Here is an 11608-nt window from a genome sequence, read left to right on the forward strand (position 1 = left end):
TGTTTGTCACATATTCAGATATTTTACGTTGAATAAAATAGAAAACAGTTGTATGGTATATATTGACATAAGTGCTAGTGCAAGGTTTTTATTCTGAGACAGTTTACAAACTATACATGAAACAGTTTCCCCTAAAACAACTACAAAACAGCAACCAAAAATTATCAACATTACTTTTAACAGATCATTCCATTTTCATTTCTATGGATATTTATTATAATTTTTCACATCCATAAGACAGGTGTCTGCAGCAGCCACACTAATATGGCTAATATTATGATTGAGCAAAGGACAGTGAGGTAGATGACCAGGATTATCCAGCGGCAGTGATACATCCATTGCATCAGGGGGCGCTGTCTGAAACCATACAAGTGAGTTCAGAAAAATAAATGCATTAATAATTCAATAAATAAAAGGTAACTCACAAGCTGATGACACATCTATCACAGTCTCTGTGGTAGTGCTCGGATCTCTTGAGCCAGGCAGGACTGTGCTCCAGCGCCGCCTTCCTCTTCAGTCTTTGATGAGGTAACAGTGGCAGTGAACTTGTGTTTCTCTTTTGACTGTAGCAGATATAAAATCAACAGTCTCTTACCACCAAATACATGTGGTTTCCTTATGTCTCTAATGCTACATTAAATTGAATTTATTCTTGAAAGTTCTTCTCCAGGATTAATAGCAATGTGCCCATGTTTTAAGTAACCTACTTTTTTACATAGTCAGGGTCCGGCTGAAGTCTCAGAGTCAGGCTGGGAAGAATTTGGGCAGAGGATGTCTCCTCAGGACTATTCACCATGGCAGTTTGTGAGGGACTGTCTTCTCGAGGTACTACTTGCCTTAAGAAATGTGAGACTTTAGATATGGTATCAGACCATAAAAGTAAACTAAATTTACCTCCAAAAAATGGCAAAAATTCACCCCATCTACTTTATAAATGCACGTGATTAATCTTATTGAGAACTGTTCATTAATGCATGTTTCGTTTTTTTAAAGACAAACCAAGTCTCCACCCTACTTTTTTTTTCTTTTTCAATAATCTGTTTCAATCAGATGTACATCACAATAGTGTGCTGTAGTGATGATTTTGGAAGGCCAACCCAGAAGTTAGCATGACCTTGCTTCCCTTAACAAAAACCCAATAGGATCTTTCCATTGGCTTTTGGATTATTTCTCAAAATAAGCTCTGTGACCAACAAAAGTTAGATTTTTGCACGTTTTGTTAAATTTAAAAAAATGTTGAAGCCTAAATACAATTGCCTAAAAACTGTACCACAGTCACATGACTTCAACATCACCACCATTAAGCTTCCGACAACTCTTTCGGTCATTTTCCCTGGAAGTTTGAGTTAGAGAGTGATTCTAAACACAACAAGGCTGTGAAAGCAGAATAGAGAGTAGATGAGTTTTCCTGTTCGGCGTAATGACGTTTAATGTCCCTGACAACATCTGTACTCCCATTTAGCCACTTGTTAGCAAATGCCAAGTAAAAGCTTTTTATTATTTTTTTAAAGCATGAGTGGGGTTTTTGATGTATTTTATGTTGTAGAATAAAGCTTATGTTATCCACAGACCTTATTTCAGGCATTAACCAAAAACCCATAGAGTTTGAATCTGAACTGCTAAAATGCTAACTCATTTCTGGGCTCAAAAATACATCCCTGCAGCATACACTCACCTAAAGGATTATTAGGAACACCATACTAATACTGTGTTTGACCCCCTTTCGCCTTCAGAACTGCCTTAATTCTACGTGGCATTGATTCAACAAGGTGCTGAAAGCATTCTTTAGAAATGTTGGCCCATATTGATAGGATAGCATCTTGCAGTTGATGGAGATTTGTGGGATGCACATCCGGGGCACGAAGCTCCCGTTCCACCACATCCCAAAGATGCTCTATTGGGTTGAGATCTGGTGACTGTGGGGGCCATTTTAGTACAGTGAACTCATTGTCATGTTCAAGAAACCACTTTGAAATGATTCGAGCTTTGTGACATGGTGCATTATCCTGCTGGAAGTAGCCATCAGAGGATGGGTACATGGTGGTCATAAAGGGATGGACATGGTCAGAAACAATGCTCAGGTAGGCCGTGGCATTTAAACAATGCCCAATTGGCACTAAGGGGCCTAAAGTGTGCCAAGAAAACATCCCCCACACCATTACACCCCCACCACCAGCCTGCACCGTGGTAACAAGGCATGATGGATCCATGTTCTCATTCTGTTTACGCCAAATTCTGACTCTACCATCTGAATGTCTCAACAGAAATCGAGACTCATCAGACCAGGCAACATTTTTCCAGTCTTCAACTGTCCAATTTTGGTGAGCTCGTGCAAATTGTAGCCTCTTTTTCCTATTTGTAGTGGAGAAGAGTGGTACCCGGTGGGGTCTTCTGCTGTTGTAGCCCATCCGCCTCAAGGTTGTGCGTGTTGTGGCTTCACAAATGCTTTGCTGCATACCTCGGTTGTAACGAGTGGTTATTTCAGTCAAAGTTGCTCTTCTATCAGCTTGAATCAGTCGGCCTATTCTCCTCTGACCTCTAGCATCAACAAGGCATTTTCGCCCACAGGACTGCCGCATACTGAATGTTTTTCCCTTTTCACACCATTCTTTGTAAACCCTAGAAATGGTTGTGCGTGAAAATCCCAGTAACTGAGCAGATTGTGAAATACTCAGACCGGCCCGTCTGGCACCAACAACCATGCCACGCTCAAAATTGCTTAAATCACCTTTCTTTCCCATTCTGACATTCAGTTTGGAGTTCAGGAGATTGTCTTGACCAGGACCACACTCCTAAATGCATTGAAGCAACTGCCATGTGATTGGTTGATTAGATAATTGCATTAATGAGAAATTGAACAGGTGTTCCTAATAATCCTTTAGGTGAGTGTATATCCCTGCAGCATCCTATACAGAAGAGAAATTGTAAACTGAAACTGCATTCAAATTACCCTCTGTCCATTAGAAGGCAGTCTTCTGTGTGGTCTGGTTTCTTTGTGTTTGATTCTTTGTCTCTGTCACTGACCTTATTGGTCACTGAAGATAATATAGCTTGTGACTCCTTTACTTTTTGTTTCTTCAAATAAAAGAGAAACGAAGTAAATCAGATAACATCAGATGTTTATTGTGGTTAAAATGTAATTGAGTGAATGAAACTCATTGTGCACCTACCTGGGTTTGCTTTACGATGACATTTGTACTGATTCTACGCCGTAACTGTGGCTGAGAGGGAGACAGAAGAGAAAGAGACGGGTATTATCAATCAGATTTCTCTAACAAATTATTTAATTCACATCTGAACTACTAATTATTTAAATATCTACATACATTCAGAAAACAAACAACAAAAAAGACATCAGGATAAAACTGAACAAGTTTGCAATCAGTACCTTCTGTGGGTCTTTTTCCAGCTTTTCAATAGAGTCAATTTCCTCTGCAGTAACACACATAAACATTTATTTTAAATCCTAGTGGATGGATCACAACTTTAACATCATGAGAAAACCGAATGGGTGTTCTCCTACCCCTTTGCTCACAGAAATGTTGCTCTCTGCTGTTTTTCTCCATCTGTTTCTTCATTTCCTCCAATACAACACTGTTCCTCTCGTGGCGGCTCTTCAGGTTCTCCACATGAGCCACCATCAGTTCCATTGCATGGCTCACTTTAGCCTCCTACTCACAGAGACAGAATGGGATTTAACATATTAAAAGGACATTTATTGAACTACCAACTTAGTAGGACCAACTGTATTGTTCTCTGGCTTTGCTACCAGAGTAAAATCAAGTATGGACCGATACCTGATGCACTGCCCCAAGAGCCTCTGCTGTGTTGGAGATTCGTCCGATGGTGCCCCCGATAATGTTAAGACACAGCTCAAGACGCTGAAGGAGCCTGGCCCGTTTGATATCTAAACACATTCCCTTGAGTGTCTGTGACAAAAATACACTCCAAGAATCAGCATATGGCTGAATCAATAATATAAAAAAAAATCAATAATAAAATAATCTATTATCAGACTGTAGTCATACCTCAATTACTTCCATGCTTCTTTCCACTTCCAGTTTGAGACTGTCCTCAGCATTGTCCCGAGCGTGTTCCTCTGTCTCCAGCCTTTGACACAGCGTGAACTGGTCACAGTGAAAGGCCAGAGACAGCCGAGAGAAAGCAGCCTGTGATCGCAGCAAAAAGAAAAAATTAGGGGAAAAATGTATTCAGAAATTATCAGTATATTCAATATACTTAGAATTATATTTAAGTAGGGTTTCCCAAACAGGTGATTAATGTTTTTTTTTTTTTTTTATTAATAATAAAAAAAAAAAACCATGACATTTTATTTGTTTACCTGCATGTCTCGTGACATCAGAGAATCGTGAACATGTGAATGGGTTGTTAAATTATTAAAATATTAACTAAAAAAAACGCAGGGGGTACTTACATTTTCGGTATTTTAGGCCGACAAAAAAAGAATCCCCGATTTAAGGGTGAGCAAAAAAATTATTTCAAAACTGCATTCATTTGTATATGGTCAGCCATAAAAATGCATTTATTTAGATAAGGGAGAATCTACATGGAAAAAAAGTTATGCCACACTTTAAAGAAAACTGATACTCATCACATCAGGTTGAGGTAAGAATATTGTATACAGTGTATATATATATATATATGTGTGTGTGTGTGTATGCATATACCCAAGGTTTCAGACAAGGCTTAAACCTAGTCCTGGACTAAAATGCATGTTTGAGCTGTCTTAACTGAAAGCAACTTGCACTGACATTTCTTAAGATATGTCACTGCCATTGTTTTGTCTCAAGATGCACATCATGCAAGTTTTTTCTAAGGCATGTTTATTAAAAGTTACTTAAATGCTCTAATTGAACTAAGGCCTAATCCTGGCTTAATCTAAGCCCTGTCTGTGAAACCGGGGCATAATTGTAACATTTTAATAAAAAATGAACTGACCTCCAGTTCCTCCTCTGTCATATCAACACTATGATGGAGAAAAATAAGTCATTATAGGAATTTATGTCCACAAAGTAAGAATCAAATGTTTGGATATCCATAGAAATGGCTTGGGGGACTTGAAAGCTAGTTTTAATCACCTGTTAGAACCCAGCCTCTCAATAACTGACAACTCTTCTAAAGAAATTTGGTCCTCATGTTTAGACCCTTCAGAAGAAAAGTCACTTAGAAAAGATATACCATTTAAGAATTAACAGGATGTATTGTGAGTAGCCTAAATGGTTTTGTTGAAGCGTTACCTTCCTCAGAGTCATTCTCATTGTTCTCTGTTTGGATGTTGGTCAGCACTTGCTGGTCTTCACAGGCCTGACCATTAATGTTAAAACAAAATAAATTGCAAAATATTCAGAATGTAGAAGCTCAACTAACATGTATTCTTATTTCTCCAGCACCATGGAGAATACACACTGTAAACACCAAGATCTCTACAAATAAAGATCTATGAAATTCTGCCTACATATTCTCATCCTCTACGAACAAAAGCCCTTTAACATTACAAATTACTATGGACCACAATAATTGGATTTGGACAACAGATTTACTGCTCGGTTTTAAGGTAACCACCACAAATCAAAGTATGGTAAATAAAGACAAAACGCTTGCTTACCATGACATTTACTGTGATTTCTTGCTCTCTACTTCTCTTCTTACTCCTAACAGGCACTACATAATCTCATTAAGAGATTAATAAGGCTATTTCAGACATGTCATGGCTGCCACATGCACTAGCATGACAAAGCCATTAACAAATTCATCACTACAAAACACAAATGCAAAAACATACTTGGGATGCATGGAGCCTTTAATAATCAAGCTTTTCCTATGAACTACATGCAGCTTTTCACACTAAATCAGTCTAAAAAAAAAGCTAAAAACCTTTGTTAAACTATTCTTTTAACTGGGACAAAATACTTTGATGGCATGTTTAGCAAAAGAGCACTGTGTGCAGATATAACAGATTAAATGAGCAAATTTAGCATTTATTTTAAAGATAATGAATGACACGTTAAGAAAGACAGAAACAGACAAGATTTGGACCAACTCCACATTTATTTATGGAAAAATTATGGAACAAAGTCTCTAATAGAGGCGCTGTGGCTTTCCCATGGTACTCTTGATGTAGAGAGCTCTGACGTTCTGCCAGTTCTTCTTCAGCAGAGACACCAGGAAGTTCACAGCCAGGTGAATGTTGTAGACCAGCTCTTCCTCAGTCATCCTGACATGACCAACTCCCACAGCCAGACACAGAACCTGAACATGACAGATGACCGTTAGAAACTTCTCAAATGGTCTCAAGCACAATTTTCCCAATTGGATAAATACATTCAGTTCTTAAATCTTTCAAATCAGCATGTACAACATATCTTGCAGTTAAAAGGAACACATTACTTGTAATGTACACTATTGTTCAGAAATTTGGGGCCAGATATATTAACAAAAAAAAGAAAGAAAAAGTATTTTATGCTCATCAAGGCTGCATTCATTTGATCGAAGATGCAAAAACAATACTATGAATATTACCACAATTTAAAATAATTTATATTTTAGGGATGCACGAAATATCGACCACATATTGATATCATTTTTGATGTTATCGATCCGATAAGAAAATTAGGCCGACATGCACAGCTCAAACAGCAATGAACATTTATATCTATAATTGGGACTGTCATATACATGCCATTATATTGAGAAGACTTGTAATAAAACGTTGTGAATTCCCTGGGTTTAGTTGCCGTTTCAGCGCGTTGTTGTGGAAATAGCGCGTCCACGTCACATCATTATGTGCAGATATAAGTTGTAATATTAAGTTTGTCAGAAAATATCCGATTAATCTCACATAGGATGCGTTTCATTGATTTAAAGCTTCAGCAGGCGCGATGAAACAGCAATGCAAAACAGTAAAAGCTATGATTAGGACTGTCATATCTTTATAATTGTATACACTATTGTAGGGGTGTGAACCGACACTGGTCTCATGGTTCAATTATGATCATCATGTCATCGATTCAGTTAAATTCTCACGATGCACTGCATCCTCAATTTTTAATTTTACGTCAAAAGTGATGTGCGCATGTGTGCGTGTGCTCGCCTGTTCGGGAAGTCGCAGTGACAGAAACAGTGACATTCCAGTTTAAGTTTCAAGGGAGTAAAGCTTGTTTATGCCATTAAGAAAAGGAAAATCTGTCAAATTTTGTTTTAAAGAAATGTTAATTTAAAAGCAGCGCTCCTTAATCAGTGTATTATGTTACCATTAAAGATGCGCGCATCAACCGTCGCCAAATCCGCTGTTGAAGGTGTCGATCATCCATTTATAATCACGCGTAACAGAATAATTGTAACTTGACCATCGGATGCGGATTCTTAAATCAGAAAATTATTGGGGCGGATGGATGATTTGTTTTTGGCTGCGGATTAGGGTGATGTTGGAGCTCATTCGCTTACTCTAGCAGACTCTGCCAGGCGTTAACAGCTCGGGGTGAAAACGGCTAATGTGGTTTATCAAGTTTGTGGTATTACCTCCTGCATGTTCTATTTGTGCGTGACATGAGCGCACACAGCGCGTGTCTTCTGCAGGTCATGCTTACCAGGTTGTTCAAAGCCGAAACATGCCCAGATGTAGGCTTTTAAAGTATTTGGAGCATTTTTAATTTTCTCGCACTCGCTTCTCACCTCCCTCTGCCATTGTATGCTACCACGACAAAGCACGTACGCGACAAATGACGTCAGAAAAGCATCAGTACATTATAATGGCCATAGGAGTGTAAAATTAAAAAAAAGTTACGGAATCTTACACTGGTTCAAACTAGGCTACTGTATTGTTTATGTTAAATGATTTATGTTGAAGTGTTTGGGACATGGCTTTTAATGGTGAGCCTTTTATGTATACAGCAGGCTATCAAATCATCCACCTTATTCCTATGCCCCATGACGCTTTGCGCGAATTAAGGGTCTAACTTCCGTTAAGCTGTAAACAATCAGTGAAACGCTTGCTCTATGAACGCAATTCGTTCAAAAAAAGTGTCACAATGAGATGACATTAATCTACTCACCCTTCAACCATCGAACATAAGGAAATTTTAAAGTGTAAAGCATCAACAAGGTACTTTCAACAGATCAAATGACCCCAAAAGCACGAATCTTTGGTTAAATATCACTGTAGTAATACACTGTATATCTGTATTATGTAACTTATGTTGCCTTAATCAAAAATGTTCATTAACTTCAGCATTACGTGATACCATTTCAAAGTGATTCCGTCATTTTGACTGATAATAAATTGCATTTACCTGTGAAAAACCCGGAAAGAGACGTGAGGATTTGAGAAGAATAACGAGAGATTCTTTGTGCATTCCAGTGAATTATTAATGGAATATATCAGAAATTAAATTACGGAGAACAGACCACAAATGTGCAGTGTATGTTGTCCTTTTTCATACTTTTACAGCAGATTGCAAAGGGAAAAAAGAAGATCATGAGGAAAAGAAAGCAGCGACTGAAAAGAGCTCTTGCCATAGATATTCTTGTTATAACGTCACGTTAAAATACCAAGTATAACGTTACTCTCATGATGTCTGAAAATAAATCATGAAGGAAAATTGACATATCAGCTTTATTTGTAGGGCAACCTTATAATTTTAAATGATTCGTTTCAGCCTTTTTGAATGGAAGTTCCCCAAACCGGAAGTGCCACCCATAATTCAAAATGCAGTAAGGTCGTCAGGAATAAGGTGGATATCAATTTTAGTTTAGATTTAGCTGCCAATACATCGGTTAGCGGCTTTCAAATGTAAATAATTATCGGTATCGGACAAATTTTCACATCGGTGCATCCCTATTATATTTGAACATTTTAAAAGGTAATGTATTCCCTGCGATGGCAAAGTTACATTTTCAGCATCATTACCCCAGTCTTCAGTGTCACATTATCCATCAGAAATCATTCTAATATGCTGATTTGGTGCTCAAGAAACTTTTCTTATCAATGTTGAAAATGGTTGTGCTGCTTCGTGGAAACTGCACTTTTCCCACAGGATTCTTTGGAGAATAGAAAGTTCCAAAGAACAGCTAAATATTTAACAAATGTCTTAACTATCAGTTGATCAATGTGGTAAAAAGCGAATAAAAAAAGGCAGCCCAAACTTTTGAACGCTAGTGCATGCTGGAGTGAAAAAGTGATGCGATTTCATGAATATAAACATACCTTCTTCATCTGGAATTTGATAGTGGATTTTACTTCATCCACCTTGGTGATCAGGTTCTCGTTATGGGTGAGCAGAGAAGGAAACTTTCCTGCCTTGTTGAGGCCAGGTCCCAGGATACGAGGAATCTGCTTGATCAGAGACTCAGAGGCCAGGAAGGCATCATATTTTTTGGCTAAAAGGAGAACCACAAGATCAATATGTAGACTCAATACAGAATGAGCTATAGCACTTGAACACATGCATGTCTTCTAATTTATAGCTAATGTTCTGTTGACCACGAATCTCTAGAGGAAACTCACCCAGTTTCTTGACCATTTTCTTGTTCTTGTTGAGCTTTTTAAGAGCCTCGATGTCCATGTGTGGGAACTCGGCGGCTTTGGCTTCATCACAATGCTGCTGGTCACCAAGGACACACACGGAGAACTTGGGGCGGGGGGTGGTCTTCAACCTAAGAGGAGCGACGGATTAGACTGACTGACAAACAGAAGCATATCAGACCACTTTCGACCCATGTGATGTAGATCAGAAGAGTCTTACCCATACCACCTGAGCTGGCATCAGATGTTGATTGCACAGGCATTTAACAAAATGGTCGGCTTAGGTATGACTGCATGAAAACAGTCACCTATAGCCTCCCCTCATGTTTTAAGACCCAGGGTAGGGGTCCGCCTGCTTCACCAACCCCAAGAATGGGTGGTTCAGACAGACTACCCGAGGCTGTTCTCCAATGCCTGCCTTAAACTTGCCCATTCATGCAATTTAATCAAGTGGATAATTAATCCATGTCAAGACATCCAGAGATTTATTAAGGCAAATCAAAGGGCAAGCAGTGAGAAGGCTGGGTGATACAGTAAAGGTCCGAACCTGACGGTGCCTGAGAAACGCTTGTCCTTCTGGGGATCGTAGTTCTTCAAGCTGATCTGCAGTTCCACAGTCTCAAGAAACCTTAAATATAAAAGTCACTATAAATATCCCATATGCAAGTAACGGTCACATTAAGTGGTGTTAACTAAAACGCAGCTGTTATTTAAGCAGAGGCTTATTTTTTACACATTATGGCAACTGGTTAACTATTCCATTTAACTATTTAATTATAATCTAAACTAGAGTGTAATCCAACATCTGTTCACTAGAAGTTAACTTTCAAAAGTACTAATGACTAGTTGCTTTGAAACAAATCATTATCCTAATAGTGACAAGTGACATGACTACTGGATAAAAAGTTAAGATAAACTTCATAATTCCAACATGAGGGAATTCCAATTGTTGCTACTACCATAAAGTCAGTAGCAGCTACTCATTAGGTAGTAGTACATGCTTAGTTACCTGCAACTATACCAAGAGCTATAAATTCATGTTCAAGCTTCACTAGTGCTTAAACCGTAACAGGACACTAGCATCAACCTCAATTCCTCCACAATGGAAGTATTGGAACACACGTAACAAATAAATAATCGATAGTAGTTAAAGGTATAATGCTAATATGACCTGCAATACAACCTTTTATACAAGTTACTGGGAAAAACAAAATTGTCTTACTTTCTCCTCTTACGACGGGAACCAGACTGGACCTCCCGAACAGCCTCGTACAAAGTGTCTCTTGAGACCTTGCTGTTAAAAAAATACAAAAATATGATTAATTGCATGACTAGTTTACTCACGAGTGTCTAGAGCACATAAATGTCGCGATGACTACGTAAGATGATTGACCGGTGAATATATCATTAACATGCCTCCAAACAGTGTTTTAACACTTCAATATTTCAATATAAATGATGTTACCAATGAATAACAGCGGTCTATATTATTATAATTTCAGATGAAGTTAAATAATCCTCAGATTAAACCGGATTGCATTGCAGATGGCCCGCTAAACAGCGTGGCAGCTCTCAAAGGCTGTTCGAGGTTGTCAAGAAACATTACAATGCATGACTGACATTGCTTGATGATATATTTGCTCATGTACCCATTAAACAGTGAAATATAAATGAATCGGGAATTAAACACGTAATATATATAAATGAATATGAATATTTCTAACGTGCCTCATTTTGCCGTGGTGTCTCTCCTTTCACACGGAGCTCGGAAAAGGAAGGTTGAAGGGAAGTTGCGCTGAATATATGCGCCAGGATGTGAAGAACGGACTTCCGGAGCCGCCATGATTGTTGTGGCCACAAAACGTAACCATTAGAGAAAACTTCACATTTCACAAACTATTATTTTGTAATGTGTCAAATGAGTTTGTTCGCCATTTACAACAACAATAAATGTACTAAAATTAGTATGACGGAAACAAATATATTTTTATATTTTCATATATGTATATATTTACAGTAGTGAATAAAAAAAGTTAATCAAAGTTAGACAAGAATGGGTATTGTTCA

General features: G+C 38.2%; 2 protein-coding genes across 2 annotated transcripts; both read right to left on the reverse strand.

Moving 5' to 3' along the window:
• Positions 1 to 51: 51 nt before the first annotated feature.
• Positions 52 to 5678, reverse strand: LOC311278666 (uncharacterized protein). The gene is made up of 13 exons (XM_084389667.1): positions 5627 to 5678; positions 5259 to 5325; positions 5100 to 5166; positions 4960 to 4987; positions 4029 to 4169; positions 3798 to 3929; positions 3524 to 3671; positions 3389 to 3432; positions 3171 to 3221; positions 2951 to 3075; positions 708 to 836; positions 426 to 563; positions 52 to 357 (listed from the first exon to the last, which is right to left on the reverse strand). Exons 1-13 carry the CDS (start codon positions 5627 to 5629, stop codon positions 225 to 227), a joined length of 1206 nt encoding a protein of 401 aa, XP_084245793.1. The 5' UTR covers positions 5630 to 5678; the 3' UTR covers positions 52 to 224.
• Positions 5679 to 6050: 372 nt separating this feature from the next.
• Positions 6051 to 11518, reverse strand: rpl10a (ribosomal protein L10a). The gene is made up of 6 exons (XM_084389669.1): positions 11270 to 11518; positions 10764 to 10835; positions 10089 to 10169; positions 9524 to 9672; positions 9224 to 9396; positions 6051 to 6270 (listed from the first exon to the last, which is right to left on the reverse strand). Exons 1-6 carry the CDS (start codon positions 11272 to 11274, stop codon positions 6100 to 6102), a joined length of 651 nt encoding a protein of 216 aa, XP_084245795.1. The 5' UTR covers positions 11275 to 11518; the 3' UTR covers positions 6051 to 6099.
• Between the last annotated feature and the right edge of the window lie 90 nt (positions 11519 to 11608).

Source organism: Rutilus rutilus (assembly GCF_951802725.1).
Source record: "Rutilus rutilus genome assembly, chromosome: 19".
Lineage (NCBI taxonomy): Eukaryota > Metazoa > Chordata > Actinopteri > Cypriniformes > Leuciscidae > Rutilus > Rutilus rutilus.